The 19,423-nt window shown below is 44.2% G+C and overlaps 1 protein-coding gene across 1 annotated transcript in view; it reads left to right on the forward strand.

Moving 5' to 3' along the window:
- The window catches only part of LOC114566651 (polypeptide N-acetylgalactosaminyltransferase 10), a 113,584-nt gene that overhangs the window by 27,179 nt on the left and 66,982 nt on the right, over positions 1 to 19,423 (forward strand). Inside the window, exon 2 of the mRNA XM_028595292.1 lies at positions 17,351 to 17,453. Within this exon, the coding sequence (XP_028451093.1) occupies positions 17,351 to 17,453 (103 nt within the window). The remainder of the gene's footprint in view (positions 1 to 17,350; positions 17,454 to 19,423) is intronic.

The raw sequence follows: 19,423 nt of genomic DNA on the forward strand, positions 1-19,423 counted from the left end.
AAAACGCTGTAAAAATGGTGTCTCAAAAATGGTGGAAAAAGTCACAAAACTGTCAAAAAAAAAGTGGCAATCAGAATGAAATGTCAGAAAATAGTGAAAAATGACTATCAGTGTTTTCCCAAAAAAGCCCAAGATCACGTCCTCAAATGTCTTCTTTTGTCCACAACTCAAAGATATTCAGTTTCCTGTCACAGGAGAGAAGAAACTAGAACATGTTCACATTTAACAAGCTGACATCAGAGAAGTTGGACCTTTTTTCCCATAGAAAAATGACTGATGATATATATATATATATATATATATATATATATATATATTTTTTTTAAATCCAGAAACGCATTACCAAACAAACAGATTTCCCTAACATAAGTTCTTTGTACTTATTTATGAGTCCCCTCTAAAATAATATAATGCATTTAAAAAATAAACTTGTTTGTTTTATTGTCACAACAGAACATCAAAATATATTAAAGTTGATAAATGATAAATAAAATGCAGAAAAATACAAACTTAAACACGAGTGTAGCCAACAGGGAGGTTGTAGAGCGCCCTCTGATGGACAGACTACGCAATGCCAACACTCAGAACATGATTGAAGGGGGTTTTCGTTTTATTTTATCTTTTAAATATTAATTTATCGGCCATAATAAATGCCGATACCGATAGTTTGGAAAATGCCTAATATCGGCTCGCCGATATGTCGGTCAGGCTCTGGTTAGGTAGCTTACAGACCTTTCAGTAACTGTTGCTTCAAGCTGATGAATCCCTGCTCTTACTTTTCACCGATGTTGTTCTTTCTCCAAAGCATTTTCTGTATTTTCAAATTGCACATCCATGATTTGCAACCGCAGAGTAACGTCAGACAATCTGCTTCCTGTTTACGCCATCACACACGTGCCCAGTTTGTGCGAATGGTCGTGATGTGCGTAGTCTGACGGAGATCATTTTTTAAACGGAGCCTAAACGCTTGTGTGGACAGAGATCGATTTTGTCAAAGTTCTCAGTGGACATTGGTAGAAAGATTGGGTACCTATTTTTTAAATTTCAAGAACATACTTGTTCCCTTGTCTTTTCTTTTTCTGCCTGTATAATAGGGCTGCACAATTAATCGCAATTTTGTGGGAATTTGCAATATGGACTAGTGCAATATCCAAATCGCAGAGGGCGCGCAATATTTGTTAAAGGCAAAATATTTGTCTAACCCTTTTGAATGAAGTATTGTGAGGCTGCAGAGACGTCACGAGTCTACAAGTCCCATCCTACAGACTACAGAAAATATCTTTGTTTGGTACAGATGTTTGCAAAAATCACCCTACATAGATTATAGTACATTTTTATTTGTGTTTCAATGAAAATGAGAATGATGATCCAAAAGATTTATCATTCCCTCCAATATTGTGAATCATATCGCAATCGCAACATCAGTCAAAATAATCGCAATTTGACATTTTCCTCATATCGTGCAGCCCCGCTGTAAAGCATGAATGCAGTGAAAAAAAGACATTTTGAGAACCGGGCCTTTTAGGCAGAGCTCCTCTTTATCTATGACCTAAAATCGAGTTCAGGCAGAAATTGAATGCCTGCTCGAGCCCACATTCGGGGCATTAAAAAGTCTTCTGCAAAATTGAAACCCCCAGAAGTCCCCGGGGTGGTGTAACACGCAGGCGTTCGCAAAAGACTGATATCGAAAAATTTGGGATAAAAGTCATATGTTTTGTGGTTTCACAGCAGAACAACCTCGTGACAAATATAGAATTTAGTTTCAAGACGAAAACCACAGTCACCACCTGTGACCTCAGGGCTTGATTCAAGCCAAGCGCCGAAGGTGTCAGTCAGCAGGCAAGACAATTCATTTGTAAAAGGTAGGAATAGAAAAAAAGAAATCCCTTGTGTTACTCTGCAGAACTCTTATTCTTCGCCTTCCTTTTCACCAGAAAGTTTAAGGTGATCATTCATGGTTGACAGCGATATTACCTGGGCGGTGTACTTCTGAAAATGAAAGCCCACTCCGACAACATCCTGGCAGCCAGCTGGTTATTATTTTTTTTTTTTTGCCTTAGGTGGTATTGTGACCTCAGTACATAGGTTTTAGATGCATCTGAATGCATCCAAAACAAAGCCAAGGACAGTGTTTTGTATATCTTTTTAGCCAGACAACTAGGGCTGCTCCCTCTTAGTCGATTAGTCGACTAATCGTTTGTTTTGGTCTCAGTCAACTTAGATTTCTTTAGTCCATGACGGATGGTGAAAGAGCGAATAACTACAGAGACAAGATGGAGTGGGCAGAAAAATGAAAGCACCTAGAAGCTCAGAATCAAAGAAAGCATGCCGATTGGAGAGACCAACCTCGTTCTGCGTAATGTCCTACAACAGCTGCTCAGAGCCCTAAAGCCGCAGCAGCAGCAGCAGCAGCAGCAGCAGCACCAATCCCGCCCTATCTGACAGAACAGCAAACATAATCTGCTGTCGGGCAGATTAACCGCAGACCACAGCAGCATGGAAATGAGGTAAGGCAGCCAGCGTTTCAGAGGGGCTCTTCATAATCTGCAAATCCCTCCATCAAGGTCACCAGGGAGGAAAAAAAAACTGATGGACCAATTTATCGTAGTGCGTAGGTTCTATGCAGAGCATTTGCCGTAGGGTACGCAAGTGGCCTATAGGGTTGGGTACCGAAACCCGGTCCCATAGTGGAGCCGGTTCCTACGCAACTGGAAGGAATCAGACCGGATTAGAATGCAAATTTCGGTCCCTCATTTCGGTTCCACTTGATGTGTCGACTGAAATATTTTCCCTCTGTCGCTCCGAAACGAACGTAGGAATATCCCCCTTTCTCTGTAGTCTACTGTTAGCTAGCTACCGTAAATCTAGAGCTACTTTTTAACCCTTGTGCTCTCCTTGGGTCAATTTTGACCCATTTTTAAAGTTGTTTACATGTGAAATGTTGGTTTCTTTCAGCCAAATGGCCCAAAAATAACATGGATGCACGTTGTATGGTGTGGAACCCATACAATATCCTTCGCAGGTAAAATGAATGATTACTTCCATTGAGTTTTGGATGTTTAAAATGTTTAAATGGCTTCAAAACAGCATCCATACTAAACTTTGACATATAGCAGTCTGTGATCCGCTCAACATTCTCTGATCTTAACTATTAGTCATAATAATTCATAATGTATACCTTTTTTTAAAGAAAAAAAACGAGGTATAATTTCATATAAATTTGTTTAATTGACAAAAAAAAGTTCATTTTCAATTTGGACCCAAAATGGCCAACAAGTTCACGTCGACGGGAAGACAACACAAGGGTTAAAAAGCCATATTTTCCCTCAGGGCTCACCTAAACGGACGTAAAAGCATATTAACCATTAACTGCACATGATCGCTATTAAACATATTACTATTATTAAACAAGAATCGGTTTAGGAATCGCTTTAAAAGTACCGGTTTCGGCATCGGAATCGTGCGAAAAGCGTGCACGCTCTAACCTGTTAACCTTCGCCTCTAACGACTGTTCCACAGCAGCATCTCTACAGTCCGCTTCACTTCCGCTTTTGCGGACCCCGTGACGCAAGGTGCGCCGCCCCCCCCACCCCAGCCCGGCGGCCAATAGGAACTAACCGGCTGATTGCGACGTGACAATACCTACAGCGTTGATTCACCGCTTTGCCATGGCCCTCGGCGTCTTCTACCGACGCACAGGGCACTACCAAAACCAAGAGCAGCGACTCTGCTCAGGATGCCATTACTCCACCATCTATCTTCACAAAGCCAATATGTGTTTGCTGTTATATTAATGTTCTGACTATCGAGTACAGCCCCTCTAAACGTCGCTATCAGCCCAGAATTTCACAATCGCTGCATCCCTAACGCTAATGTCTCGTTTCAGGCTGATTAGGCAACTTGCATGTGTCTCTCTTGATGTCTTATGCAAATGCACCCACACATTTGTTAACTGACACTCTCAGTCTATCTTTTGTGAATCCTTGTGCAAACACTGACTGACATGTGGCCTTTTGTCGTCGGTTAAACAGAGCACTAAAATGCTGCATTAAATTTAATGAGGCTTCATGCTGCCAGGTGCCGACGTTAACATCCCTGTCTTCTCAGCTCTCCTCGCGTCTTTCTCTTGCCGCTAAGTATGTGTTATGCCTTAAAGATACATTTCTGTTTATTTCCTGGGTCATTTATGAGACATTTTGGGGCCTTGTCAGTTAATGACAGCACGTTGGCTGGAGAAAGCACAGCCTGTGTGGGTCGTGGTGTCGTTCCTCCAGTGTCCTATCAGTCTCGCGCTGTGTCTTGAATATTAATAGAGCGGAAAAGTGCCCAGAGTGGAATGAGTTTGTGGCTGCGTGGAGCCTCAGTTTTCTGATGCTGGTGATTAGTAGAGTAGAGGAATGCAAAACTGTGCAGCGGAGAAACAGATGACTGTTTGGTGCTGTCTTATTTTCACCACAGCTTCGATGCCTCACTGGGGCTGGCGTGTTGGAGTTGGCTATTAATGAGCTGGCTAAGATAGAACTGGGATGCTATTTGTATTGCATCTGTCACATTTAAAGTTACCTTGTGGAGTTTTTATAGGAAGCAGTTCTTACAAGAGCACGTTGTGTGTATGCTTATGATTATGGGGCTCAGTCGCCTGCAAATTGGAAGGTTGGCAGTTCGATCCCTGGCCCTGCAGTCCCATGTCGAAGTGTCCTTGGGCAAGACACTGAACCTGGGTGGTGTCGTTTTCTTTGGTCTGGCCCAACAGGTAAAGTAGCTCTCCAAGCTAACGTTAGTCAAAGTGTTGACCTATGAAAGCATCAAACATGCATTTTAGATGGAGAGAATATCCAGTTGTTCCTCGTCCCCATTTGCTCAGCGCTGTTAAATTGTATGTACGGGACTCAGGAGGTTTCTACCCCGACACTGGGATTGGGTCTATAAATCTACTACTGTGTCCCTTGTGTGACAGTGTCCACATTGATTTTGATGTTGTACTGACCAACAAAACAAATGAGAAGACTAGTTGTAGCTCTCATTTGGTACTTAAGATAGATAGATAGATAGATAGATAGATAGATAGATAGATAGATGTGTATTGATCCCCAAAATGGGAAATTACAGTGTTACATTAGCAAAATATCAGACACACAGCACAGAATATACATAAAATACTAGGACACAATATACATGAAATAATAGGATAGAATATACATACATACAATATACATGATATAATATTAGGATAGAATAAAAGAACAAATATTTAATTGTGAAATGGGCTCTATAAATAAAATTGGATTGGATTGGAACAAATATTTAAAATATATACAAGTTGGGAATACAAAATGTACAACTGGTTAACTAGTAATGATAAAGCTGTAGATAAACCTATTGTGCAAGTTGCACTTAGTGGAAATGTGATGTCTAAGAGTCTTATCTAGCACCCAGTGATGAGGTATTAAAAAGTTGTATTGCCTGTGGTAGGAATGATTTCCTGTAGCGGACCAGTGTGGGGGGTGGAAAAGGGTGGTTGGGGTCATCCATGATAGATAACCGTTTGGTCAGTGACCTCCTCTCCACCACAGCTTCAAATGTCTCCTGTTTGCCCCCTCACAGGCATTTTATGGCATTACTATCTGCCCTGCGTAGCTTCATTTCTGCTCCTCTGGTTATTATTAACCAAGACTGTTTGACTAGTTTTTGTAGCCATGTCAGGCTGCATCAGCTCCACTGGCACCTTGAAAACCGTTAGGCAGGGTTCGCCACAGCCTCACATAGCTGCTAGCGTACTCCTAGACTTGTTAAGGAAGATGAGACTTTGGTGTTCTTGTTCATACCATCCATCCATCCATCCATCTTCGTCCGCTTATCCGGTGTCGGGTCGCGGGGGGAGCAGCTCCAGCAGGGGACCCCAAACTTCCCTTTCCCGAGCCACATTAACCAGCTCCGACTGGGGATCGGCGTTCCCAGGCCAGGTTGGAGATATAATCCCTCCACCTAGTCCTGGGTCTTCCCCGAGGCCTCCTCCCAGCTGGACGTGCCTGGAACACCTCCGTAGGGAGGCGCCCAGGGGGCATCCTTACCAGATGCCCGAACCACCTCAACTGGCTCCTTTCGACGCAAAGGAGCAGCGGCTCTATTCCGATCTCCTCACGGATGACTGAGCTTCTCACCCTATCTCTAAGGGAGACGCCAGCCACCCTCCTGAGGAAACCCATTTCGCCGCTTGTACCCTGGATCTCGTTCTTTCGGTCATGACCCAGCCTTCATGACCATAGGTGAGGGTAGGAACAAAAACTGACCGGTAGATCGAGAGCTTTGCCTTCTGGCTCAGCTCTCTTTTTCGTCCACAACGGTGCAATAGATTGAATGCAATACCGCACCCGCTGCGCCGATTCTCCGACCAATCTCCCGCTCCATTGTCCCTCACTCATGAACAAAACCCCAAGGTACTTGAACTCCTTCACTTGGGGTAAGGACTCATTCCCTACCTGGAGAAGGCATTCCATCGGTTTCCTGCTGAGAACCATGGCCTCCGATTTAGAGGTGCTGATCCTCATCCCAACCGCTTCACACTCGGTTGCGAACCGATCCAGTGAGTGCTGAAGGTCGCAGGCCGATGATGCCATCAGGACCACATCATCTGCAAAGAGCAGCGATGAGATCCCCAGCCCACCAAACTGCAACCCCTCCCCACCCCGACTACGCCTCGATATCCTGTCCATAAATATTACAAACAGGATTGGTGACAAAAGCGCAGCCCTGGCGGAGGCCAACCCTCACCTGAAACGAGTCCGACTTACTACCGAGAACCCGGACACAGCTCTCACTTTGGTCATACAGAGATTGGATGGCCCTGAGTAGAGACCCCCTCACCCCATACTCCCGCAGCACCTCCCACAGTATCTCCCGGGGGACCCGGTCATACGCCTTCTCCAAATCCACAAAACACATGTAGACCGGTTGGGCATACTCCCAGGCTCCCTCCAGGATCCTTGCGAGAGTGAAGAGCTGGTCCGTTGTTCCACGACCAGGACGGAATCCGCATTGTTCCTCCTCAACCCGAGGTTCGACTATCGGCCGAACCCTCCTTTCCAGCACCTTGGAGTAGACTTTACCAGGGAGGCTGAGAAGTGTGATACCCCTATAATTGGCACACACCCTCTGGTCCCCCTTTTAAAAAGGGGAACCACCACCCCAGTCTGCCACTCCTTTGGCACCGTCCCAGACTTCCACGCAATGTTGAAGAGGCGTGTCAACCAGGACAGCCCCTCCACACCCAGAGCCTTGAGCATTTCTGGACGGATCTCATCAATCCCGGGGCTTTGCCACTGTGTAGTTGTTTGACTACATCAGTGACTTCCGCCTGGGAAATCAACGACAATCCCCGTTATCCTCCAGCTCTGCCTCTAACATAGAGGGCGTATTAGTCGGATTCAGGAGTTCCTCAAAGTGCTCCTTCCACCGCCCTATTACCTCCTCAGTTGAGGTCAACAGTGTCCCATCCTTACTGTACACAGCTTGGATGGTTCCCCGCCCCCCTCCTGAGGTGGCGAACAGTTTTCCAGAAGCACTTTGGTGCCGACCGAAAGTCCTTCTCCATATCTTCTCCAAACTTCTCCCCACCCGCTGCTTTGCCTCTTTCACGGCAGAGGCTGCAGCCCTTCGGCCCTTCGGTGCCCTGCAACTGCCTCCGAGTCCTCCGGGATAACATATCCCGGAAAGACTCCTTCTTCAGTCGGACGGCTTCCCTGACCACCGGTGTCCACCACGGTGTTCGTGGGTTACCGCCCCTTGAGGCACCTAAGACCCTAAGACCACAGCTCCTCGCCGCAGCTTCAGCAATGGAAACTTTGAACATTGTCCACTCGGGTTCAATGCCCCAGCCTCCACAGGGATGCGAAAAGCTCCGCCCGGAGGTGTGAGTTGAAAGTCTGTCGGACAGGGCCTCCTCCAGACGTTCCCAATTTACCCGCACTACATGTTTGGGCTTACCAGGTCTGTCCAGAGTCTTCCCCACCCCTGACCCAACTCACCACCAGATGGTGATCGGTTGACAGCTCTGCCCCTCTCTTCACCCGAGTGTCCAAAACATACGGCCTCAGATCAGATGAAACGATTATGAAATCGATCATTGACCTTCGGCCTAGGGTGCTCTGGTACCAGGTACACTTATGAGCATCCCTATGTTCGAACATGGTGTTCGTAATAGACAATCCATGACTAGCACAGAAGTCCAACAACAAACAACCACTCTGGTTTAGATCAGGGAGGCCGTTCCTCCCAATCACGCCTCTCCAGGTGTCTCCATCATTGCCCACGTGTGCGTTGAAGTCCCCAGCAGAACAATGGAGTCCCCACTGGAGCCCCATGCAGGACTCCAGTCAAGGTCTCAAGAAGGCCGAATACTCCGAACTCCTGTTTGGTGCATATGCACAAACAACAGTCAGAGTTTCCCCCCCACAACCCGCAGGCGTGGGGAGGCGACCCTCTCGTCCACGGGGTAAACTCCAACACAGCGGCGCTCAGCGGGGGCTTGTGAGTATCCCCACACCCGCCCGGCGCCTCACACCCTGGGCAACTCCGGAGAAGAAAAGAGTCCAACCCCTATCCAGGAGTATGGTTCCAGAACCCGAGACTGTGCGTAGAGGTAAGCCCCACCAGATCTAACCGGTAGCGCTCCACCTCCCGCACCAGTTCGGCTCCTTCCCCCCCAGAGAGGTGGCGTTCCACGTCCCCAGAGCCAGCGTCTGCCGCCCGGGTCTGGTCCGTCGAGGCCCCTGACCTTCACTGCCACCCATGTGGCATCGCACCCGACCCCAACGGTTCCTCCCACAGGTGGTGGGCCCATGGGCTGGAGAGATGGGAGCCACGTAGCTTGTTCGGGCTGTGCCCGGCCGGCTCCGTGGCAAAACCCGCCACCAGGCGCTCGCCCGACGAGCCCGCCGTCTGGGCCTGGCTCCAGGCGGGGCCCCGGGCTTCCTCCGGGCAGGGTCACTCCATCTCTACCTTGCTTCTTCATTGGGGTTTTTGAACCATTCTTTGTCTGGCCCCTCACCTGAGACCACTTTGCCTTGGGAGACCCTACCAGGAGCACAAAGCTCCAGACAACACAGCCCTCAGGTTCACAGAGACACACAAACCTCTCCACCACGATAAGGTGATTGTTCATACCATTCATACTTAAAAAAAAATATATTGAACACAGCTGATTGAGATTTTCTAATTTGACACACCCATTTCCCACTTTTCCAACTCATTCATACTCATGCATACTACTTCATTCTTGAGCTGCTTCCTCATTGAAATTGAAGCCAACAATCCAGTTTAGTGTCAGCTTTTAAAAAAACAAACAAAAAACCCCCACTTTAAATAATATTTTATTTTATTTGATCATCAGCCTTTCAGCATAGAATTATTGGACGGATTACCATTTAGTATTGGCACAAATTAGGTACAGATGAAGTGTAAAAACTGTGGCGATTGTTTCATCGAATGCTATCAACGGGTCAGAATGTCAATTTGTCCAATTTGTGTTTTGACCAAATACCTCCAAAACTAATGACATTTTTGTGCACGTTAAGTCAAGTGGCTTTTAAGGCACAGTGTGTTGTGAATTCAAGGCTTTCCATTGAACAGTCCTTTTACTTCTTACCCCGCTTTTATTCCACACGTAAGTGTCGGATCCACCCCATATGTTCAGTCATCCTATTTGACTGTCAGTCTCAGTTACTTTCTTTAGGTTCAGTACCCGCCCCCGTTCTGCTTCCACAAAAACTAAACATGTGCACACATTAGCTGGAAAGTTTTCCTCTCTCCTTGTCTTGTTTTTCAAGGTCTCGTTGAGCAGCGAGAGAAGCCCCAGAGGAATATCACGGAGACGTGCGCTGAAAGTTTAATCAGGAGGAAATGGGGCGGCACAATCTCGCTTCTTTTTAGTATAAATTTGCACAGATGGACTCTTGCTGCTTGTCAGGTCCTTGTACGACACACGGAGGGCATCTGCCTGTGACAGAAAGAGGAGAAGAGGAGTGGTAGAGGGGGTCAAGGAGAGATGTGAGGAGATGGGAGGAAAGAAAAGGGTAAGAAAGAGTAGGGAGAATTTATTTTATATTCAGCTCCTATACAGCTTCTCTGTCTAAGCAGAGGCTAGTCAGGAGATGGACTACGTCACATGTGTCAAACTCAGGGCCCGGGGGCCAAATCTGGCCCCTTGCAGATTTAGATCAAGCCCGTATATCAGTTAATACATTTTGGCCCACCTAGTTGTGTGCCAAACCAAAAAACAGGAAAGTGTTTTTTTAAACTGCAATTATGTGACATTCAAAGCAGAATATGTCAGATTTGCCGACTCTGAGACTCAGAAATTCCCCCAGAAGCAGAGAAAGAGTTTTCATATTCAGGCTGTTAAAAAAACATATCATTGTTTTGCTTGATTTGCTAAATTCTATGATGTCTAAGGAACTTTTTTGATGACTTTTGTAGGGCTTCATGTCAACAAAAATCCCACAAAAAGCGTATAAAAATATCGGAAAAAGCAACAAATTACAAAAAGGTGACAAATGTCTGAGAAAGCCACAAAAGCGTCAAAAAATGAGGAAAAAAGCTACCAAAATGTTTTGGAAAGTGACATGCAGTAACAAAAGCACATCGATAAACTCTACATGTGTGGCCCTTGGTGGGATTCTCTTTTTCCAGTGTGGCCCCTAATGAAAATGAGTTTGACACCCCTGACCTAGACAGTCGGATACTGCGTGCAGGAATGAGTGGATTTTAGTTGTGATCAAATCCATATTGGTGTTATAATATTTAAGTAAGTAACTGCCATACGTTTATGTCTAATGCCAGGAACAGACGTACTTAGAGCTGTCCACTTGGGATCGGATCCGGTCCGAACAGCACCACTCCAGGACTAAAACTCTGTCCCTCAAAAAAGCGTTTTCTCACATGAACGCCGGACAATGTCCCACAAACCCGGTCCCCACACGGCCCGGAGTTTTCCTTCGACCCTTGTCGTTGACGAGGGATAATTTGGTAACGCTTTACTTGAAGGTATCGATATAATCGTGACATGACACTGTCATAACTATGACATGACACTGTCATGAACGTGTCATAAATGTTATAAACAAGTCAAACATGTTCATGACTTCTGTCATTCGGTTTTTGTCATGACAAGTTGACATAGTTTGGGTTGTCTTGGTCATGACAAGTTGACATTAATCAAAGTGACATTACCAGAAGTTGTCTTGGTCATGACAAGTTGACATTAAATTAATTTGGGATGTCTTTGTCATGACGACTTGACATTAACCAGGATGACATCACCAGAGGATGTCTTTGTCATGACAACTTGACATACTGTCATCCTGTTTAATGTCAAGTTGTCTTAATAAGGGCACTCCAAAGAAATGTCAAGTTGTCATGACAAAGACATCTCCTGGTAATGTCATCCTGGTTAATGTCAAGTTGTCATGACAAAGACATCTCCTGGTAATGTCATCCTGGTTAATGTCAAGTTGTCATTACAAAGACAAAAACATCCCATACTAATTTTATGTTAACTTGTCATGACCAAGACAACTCAAACAATGTCAACTTGTCATGACAAAAACCGAATGGCACTTAATGACAGAAGTCATAAACATTTATGACTTGTTTATAACATTTATGACACGTTCATGAGTGTCATTTCATAGTTATGACAGTGTCATGTCAGGATTATGTCGATACCTTCAAGTAAAGTAGTAAAAATGTCAACTTGTCATTTTCAAGGCAACCCAAACAACAAGACCCTTAATGACAGAAGTCCTAAATGTTTAGGACTTGTTTATAATGTTTAAGACACGTTCGTAACAGTGTCACGCCATAGTTATGACAGTGTCATAATTACAGCCCATACCTTCAAATAAAGTGTTACCGATAATTTGGCCATAAACAACAGAATCTCTTGCCGTTCCTTGAATCTGTCTGGTGATTTCGTCAATGGGCCTTACTGACCCAAGTTCCTGGTCTGGAATCTGGTAGAGCTGTCCTCGACTAAAGAACTCCTTAGTCGACTAACACTTATAGGATTTTGTCGACTAATCGATTAGTTGATTTAATTGACAGAGCTGTGAGCTTTGAGAGGTGGTTAAGACTAGAAAAAGCACAATATAAATGTAGTTAATTAACCATCTGTAAAACTGAGTTTCTCCACAATTAATCCTGCAAAAGCACAACTTTAAATCTTGTGTTTACCATAAATGTGCTCATAAGTTTCTTGGAAATAAGTTATTAAGCATGAATAAGCATAAAATATGACTAATTGACTAAAGAAATCTTAGTCGACTATAACCAAAACGACCGATTAGTCGACTAATCGACTAAGAGGTGGCAGCCCTAGAATCTGCTAGTCTCTCCAGTTGGCGTCTTTGTGTAAATCACCCATCGTCTTCTTCTCCACCCTCGGTGTTTTCTTCCGGTTATGCACCAGCCGCATGATAGAAACGTCATCAACACGCCCACACGCTCTCAGGCGAGTTCTCGAACCTTGGGCTCATTCGGACATTACGCGGACTTTGTACTCGGGAGCTGGCAGGGTAAAGACCGTTCGTTGTCCGACTTTTGCATCCTCCTTATTATGTAATGGGCCCGTTTCACTTGATGCAAATGTTCGTTTTTGTGATTAAAATAAATTTAAAATATTAACCTAACAGAAACACGTGCATATCGGGCCGACTGCACGCCGCAGCGCACTGAGCGCTCAGAGCGCAACGATGGAAGATGTTAAAAAGAAGTTGGCCTCAGGAGATTTTAAAACCACCGAAAATGAAGGAAAGTCTACTGTGTGGAAGTATTTCCACATAGTTGTCTAGGCATATGTTCATTTTATTTCAATTATATGATTGGCCCTCTTGTGTGTGCCTGTGTTAACGTGCGCTTGTTGCCCCGTGTGCACGCTCACTGTGCTGATGCGCTCACATTTCTGAGTGCCTTCCTTACAGTTGCTTAATAAAAGCTTTCCACACAAACACACGTAGCCTACATATGTAATTAGTATGAGAAAAAATGAGAATTTAACTGTGTCGGGCTGGGCTCGGACATAAATCTCTTGATGCCTGTCGGGCGCGGGCCGGGTTCGGTCACGGTACTGTCGGACGCGGGCCGGGCTCGGACAGAAAAATTTGGCCCGATCCCACCCCTAGAGCACAAGGACAAAACATTCCAAGAGTTCTCAAACCAAATCTCCTTGCGTACATACTGTACAGTTTGTTATTCAGCGTCATATTCCTCTAAGCCAGCAGTCTGATTAATAATTCACGGTATTTTATGCAGTCAGCGGTGCCATTTGTATTTAAAGTGTTCCCCTAATTGCCTCCTCCCGTCAAGCTAATTATTTCTCCATTGTGCTGTGATCCTGTAATTCACGACGCCGAGTCACTGAAAGTCACTCAGTGTGTAGAATGACTAAGTGGAGAAGAAGAAACAACCTCCGTCTTTGTATGCGGAGCTGCAGCGCATCTGTCTGCATGTGTGCGGTTGTGTATATAAGGCCTCCGTGGAGATTGTGCGTCACGGCATTGATATTCTCCTCACAGGATTGTCAAGCATGAAATAGGAGAGCACACATTCTGTGGATAAACTCTCAGCACAACGCTGGTGGAGAGTGGGAGTCTGGTGCTCTGGAGAAATCTCTCTGCTGACACTGATACGGACAGAGTCCCGGGGAGAAAAAAAAAACCTTATTGTGATCGCTGCGCTGCCGTATAACTCTGCAACGCTTCTTTATAGGGCTGGGTTAAAATAACCGATTCTCAAATTAAAATCTTTGTTTGAGTGATCCGATATCGTTTCATAGAATCCAGAAATCCATCTTTAAATATATTTCTTTCTACCGTGGAAGTATAAGTCAAATGTACTTTACACAAACTTTTTAGGGGTCAGTTCTTAATATGAACATTAACCTGGTGCATTATAAAAAATATTTATGCTTGGTTCTAGCTTGTACAATTCAGAGTAGGGCTGGGCAATATATCAATATTATATTGATATCCTATATGAGACTAGATACCGTAGTATAGTTTGGATAACTTAATATCGTAAATGACAGAAGTGTTGTCTTTTCCGGGTTTTAAAGGCTGCATTACAGTAAAATGTAATTTTCTGTTACCAGACTGTTGTAACTGTTCTATTTTTTTGCCTTTACCCACTTGGTCATTATATTATTTATCTAAAATCTCATTGTGAAGATATTTTGTTAAAGCACCAATTGTCAACCCTATAATATCGCCACAATATCGACATTGAGGTATTAGGACAAGAATATCCCAATATCTGATTTTCTCCGTATCGCCCAGCCCTAATTCACAGCATAAGTTTTCTGAGAATGTCTTTATTTTTTGGGGTATTGCTGCCTTTTATCACCAGGACAGCCTGACAGGGGAGAGAGGGGGAAGGCATTCAGGGAACCTGATGTTTGGAACCCGCGACCTCTGCGCCCAGGAATTGACCTCTTTATATGGGCGCACTCTCTACCAACTGAGCTACCCAACTGCCCGAGAAGCCCTTTTTATATTCAAGCTAAATTGGTATTGTAACTGAAATCTACCTAACCTAATTGAGGATGATTTGGAAATGAAATGGAAATGGAAATCATTGGCGATACCCAGCCCTAGTTCTTAAACCTACATTGTGTAATTTTTTGAGTTGATTCTTAGCAAAAAAAGAACTTTGTTCTTTCACAAATATGTGCTCATTCATGTGTAATTACTAGAGATGTTAGTAAAACGCTGGTATCGGTATCGGGAAGTACTGGAGTTAATGCACCGATCCGATACCACGTAATAAAGCCCTAAAGAAAAAGTACGTTAAAGTAGATTATTTATGTTCTTTTTCCGTTATAACTGACTGTCAAACTGGACAATAAAAGAAAGTTCTGGGGCATTCAGCTGTTTGTGTTTGTTCATATTTCACAAAGATAGAAATAATATCACATCCATACAGGGATAGTAGTATACAGTTGTTAAAACCTAATCAAATATATGACACCCTGGTATTGGATCGGTATCGGGAAGCAAAAAATGGTATCGGGCCATCTCTAGTAATTACTTCCACCAACTAATCAAAGTATTCTCGTAAGCGTAGAATCTGACCTTCAGAATCATTCAGAATACATAGAGCGACTCGATCGAATGACGGCAGCAATGTAGCGCCTCCATCTTTAAAATACATTAGCCAAAGAGGGACATACCTCCATCTTTCAGCCTTTAAAACTCATTGGCACCGTGACAAATGCCAAGGGGAGATTACTCACCAGGGAATCAAAAAACAGAATTAAAACGACAACGCAAAAGGCAAAGCAACAAGACCAAAGTTTATATTGGAGTGGCTAGAACAGCTGGGTGTAAACGATCTAGCTAATTTAGCTAATTTTGGGTTCGGCCACCGTAGGAGGAAGGGCAAGAAAGTAATATTCAGTTGGCTGTCATATATAATTTCACTACTAGATGGGAGAAATTCTTACACAGTGTAGCTTTAAGGGTGCACACCAGAGGCCCCGCAAAATGTAACTCCTAACACATTGCGTATATTTTATTTCACTGCTGACCACAAGTAGAGGGTTGTTTGTGTGGTCAAACCTTTGCAGTTGTGCGCTGGTGGGGAAGTCAAACACATGTGGTACTTCGGAATCAGCTGCAAAACAGCGTTGCATTCAGAAACTAATTTATAGCTCAGCACATCTCCAATATATAATGCATGATTGTTCAGATACGGCTCTTAAAAACTGCAGATGGACTGAGGTTAATAACATTTCATGACCGAGTATTCTATATTAATGGGCATCCACAGAAATGGTGGTCTTGGGAATAATGGCTGCCTTTGGATTTAATTATAAACTATGAAAATTAACTTGCTGAGACATGAAAGCTGTGCACGATTGCAGATAATAAATCACAATCTCCAGTCAATCACATTTTATCAGTTAATGTACAGGAGCGTGTCCTTCCTTGCGGTGCATTTAAAGACACTTTGGGCCTATGTAACTTTTAGCTGCAGCTGTCGTTCCAATGAGACAATCTGTAGGGGGACCGAAGCGGGAAAAGTTACATAGTGTTGCTTTAACGATCTAAGGTGGTACGTTCAGGGCGTGTCCAAATCCACTTTTCCTAGTTTGGTTTGGTTTGGTTCAAAATGCATTTTATGAACCAAAAAAAGTCTGAGTGGTGGCCCGCGGTACTGATGCTTAAAAATACAAATATACACAGAGCTAAAGGATGGTAGCCCCACCAAGGGGAAATGTCACACCACTAACCACCTGTGAGAAACCAATCTCTCCGCCGTGCCATGTTGTAAACTCAGATGGCTTCTGATTGGCTGTCATTGTCTATCGTTCATGAAATGGCTCTGAAAGTGATCCCACCAATATCGTTCTCCACTGTCGTCGTCATTATAGTTGTGGTGTGGCCTCCACCATCCACCTGAGTTAGAACGACTTTTAAAAGTATGTATTTATAGTTATCGTCCTTGGTGTGGAGGGCCCTTTAGTCGACTACATGGTGGCCCAGTGGTTAGCTCGTGGCCTCACAGCAAGAAGGTTCTGGGTTCGAATCCAGGGCCTTTCATCAAGGCACTGGCTCAGATCTGGAGTTGGTCCCCCCAGCACTGTAAATGGCTGCCCACTGCTCCCTTGAGGGATGGGTTAAATGCAGAGAATGAATTTCGCTACGTGTATGTGTGTGTGACAATAAAGTACCCTTACCTAAGAATTTCTTTAATCGAAAAACACAATGGATCCATGGAAATCTATCTAAAAATCAATGGTGCATTTGGACAGTGATGGGCCGAAATGTAGTGCACTGTTATTGTAGTTGACCGGCTGCAACAAACCCCCATTATTAGTTTGGGCATCGTTTGGATTTTAACGATTCTGATTCCAATTCCGATTCTTCCTTTTGATTCCGGTTCTCATCGATTCTCGATTCCGATTCTTTGAGTGGTGGAAAGGGTCACATGCCTATTTCACAAATAAGAGGAACATTTTATTTTGATTCAATGGTGGGTTGCAGTTTTACTGGGCTTTTTCAACGTAAACTAAAGCCACGCTAGAGCAAGGCTTACTGTGCTCCAAGGCTGGAACACAACAAGCGCCTGGCCGCTACGGAAACCAAAACTCGCCCATAATAAATTGGGAAACGATGATCGATTCTACTGGAATCGTCATTTTTGAACCGATTCCTACTTTGAATCGGTTCTCGATGCCCGATCCTACCCATTATGGTTCTTTACACCAGCCTCACTGCAGGCAAAATATCAAGGAGCGTGCCCGTGTGTGTGACAGCACTCAATGACCGTCTTTCTACGTGTTTGTTTGTGTCCACAGGGGGTTAACCGGGTGGGGAAGGACGCTCAGGTGGGACGGGACGGCGTGCGGAGGAAAGACTGGCACGACCAGGAAGCAATCAAAAGAGATTCCTCTCGATCCGGTAGGTCCAAAACCTCCTCAGAGGTCCTCCTCAAATACAGTACAGGCCAAAAGTTTGGACACACCTTCTCATTCAATGCGTTTCCTTTTTATTTCCATGACTATTTACATTGTAGATTCTCACTGAAGGCATCAAAACTATGAATGAACACATATGGAATTATGTACTTAACAAAAAAGTGTGAAATAACTGAAAACATGTCTTATATTTTAGATTCCTCAAAGTAGCCACCCTTTGCTTATAATTCCATATGTGTTCATTCATAGTTTTGATGCCTTCAGTGAGAATCGACAATGTAAATAGTCATGAAAATAAAAAACGCATTGAATGAGAAAGTGTGTCCAAACTTTTGGTTGGCCTATACTGTATGTCTTGTCAAATGTAAAGGACAACTGACCTGACATGTTCGTCATGTACTGTATTCTCATGTTTCACACATCTCGATAGAGACTTCTATTGAGATGAACTGTGGCTCTCCGGCTCTTATTGCTCTCCGGCTCTGCGGCAGCGGTGTAAATCTCTGCTTTGAATGCACTCCTGTCGTCATAAACACAGTTTATATCTGCTGCAATCATCACCAGCCCAGTTTTATTGTCCGTTCAGGGAAATCCACCTCTATGCAAACAAGTGTAAATTACTCAGAATGGGTTTATCCCTGAAAACGAACCGTTAAAGGCTACAACTTATTTTTCACACTTGTTACCTTCCGGAGGGGAAAGTGGATCATTCCTGCTTAATGAAACATGCATATGTCTGAGTGACGAGGGTAGTTTTTGTTCTCAGGGTTCCCACAGGTCCCTGACTCTACTTTGTAATAATAAATCGGCCCAAGATGACGCTGTGAAAACGTGAAGCTTTTTTCTTTTTAAGCAGTTCAGCCATTATAGGTCATATTTATTTCATGGGCTTTCGTCAGCAGGTTTCTTGCTCTGAATGTCCAAGGTCTGATTTATGCCGGGCCAGGGTTGTGAATAAATCCCTTTTTTTTGTTGAGTTCTTTCCAACTTGCGCTTCAACCCGCAGCTGGACACTGATTTATGTTTGTGTCCACTGTTCTCTTGGTGAGAAATTGAAGTAAACTTTCATATAACATGTCACGTTTTATTTAATTTTTTTAATAATATGAAATTATAAACGCAACACTTTTGTTTTTGCCCCCCTTTTTCATGAGCTGAACTGTAAAGATCTAAGACTTTTTCTACAAACACAAAAGGCTCAGATATTCTAAATCTGTGTCAGTTAGCACTTCTCCTTTGCCGAGATAATCCATCCACCTCACAGGTGTGGCGTATCAAGATGCTGATTAGACAGCGTGGTTATTGCACAGGTGTGCTTTAGGCTGGACACAATAAAAGGCCACTCTAAAATGTTCAGTTTTACTGTATTAGGGGAGGGGGTCCAGAGGGGGTCCAGAGGGGGTCCTAAAGCCAGTCAGTATCTGGTGTTAGTTCAGTTCATGAAAAATGGTGGCAAAAACAAAAGTGCTGCATTTATAATTTAGTTCAGTTTGTTGGGCTTCTCGTGTGCAAATCCCTCCGCCCAAGTAGAAGAAGTAGCAGTGCTTCGCCTTCTGAGAATATAGTTCCCAGTATGTATACGGTTAGAAGATGGCTGTGTGTCATGTGACCTTGTTATTAGTACACGCTGTGACTATACATATCACAACATGTAAATAGGAACATGTTGGCATTATTTTGTCACTTATTGGGAGCAGTAGGCTAGATGGAGTTAGCTCCAGGATCTGTGCTAAGCTAGGCTATTTGGAGCCGGTTACCTCCAGGATCTGTGCTAAGCTAGGCTAGTTGGAGCCGGTTACCTCCAGGATCTGTGCTAAGCTAGGCTAGATGGAGCCGGTTACCTCCAGGATCTGTGCTAAGCTAGGCTAGATGGAGCTGGTTACCTCCAGGATCTGTGCTAAGCTAGGCTAGATGGAGCCGGTTACCTCCAGGATCTGTGCTAAGCTAGGCTAG

Source organism: Perca flavescens, chromosome 13, assembly GCF_004354835.1.
Source record: "Perca flavescens isolate YP-PL-M2 chromosome 13, PFLA_1.0, whole genome shotgun sequence".
Taxonomy (NCBI): Eukaryota; Metazoa; Chordata; class Actinopteri; order Perciformes; family Percidae; genus Perca; species Perca flavescens.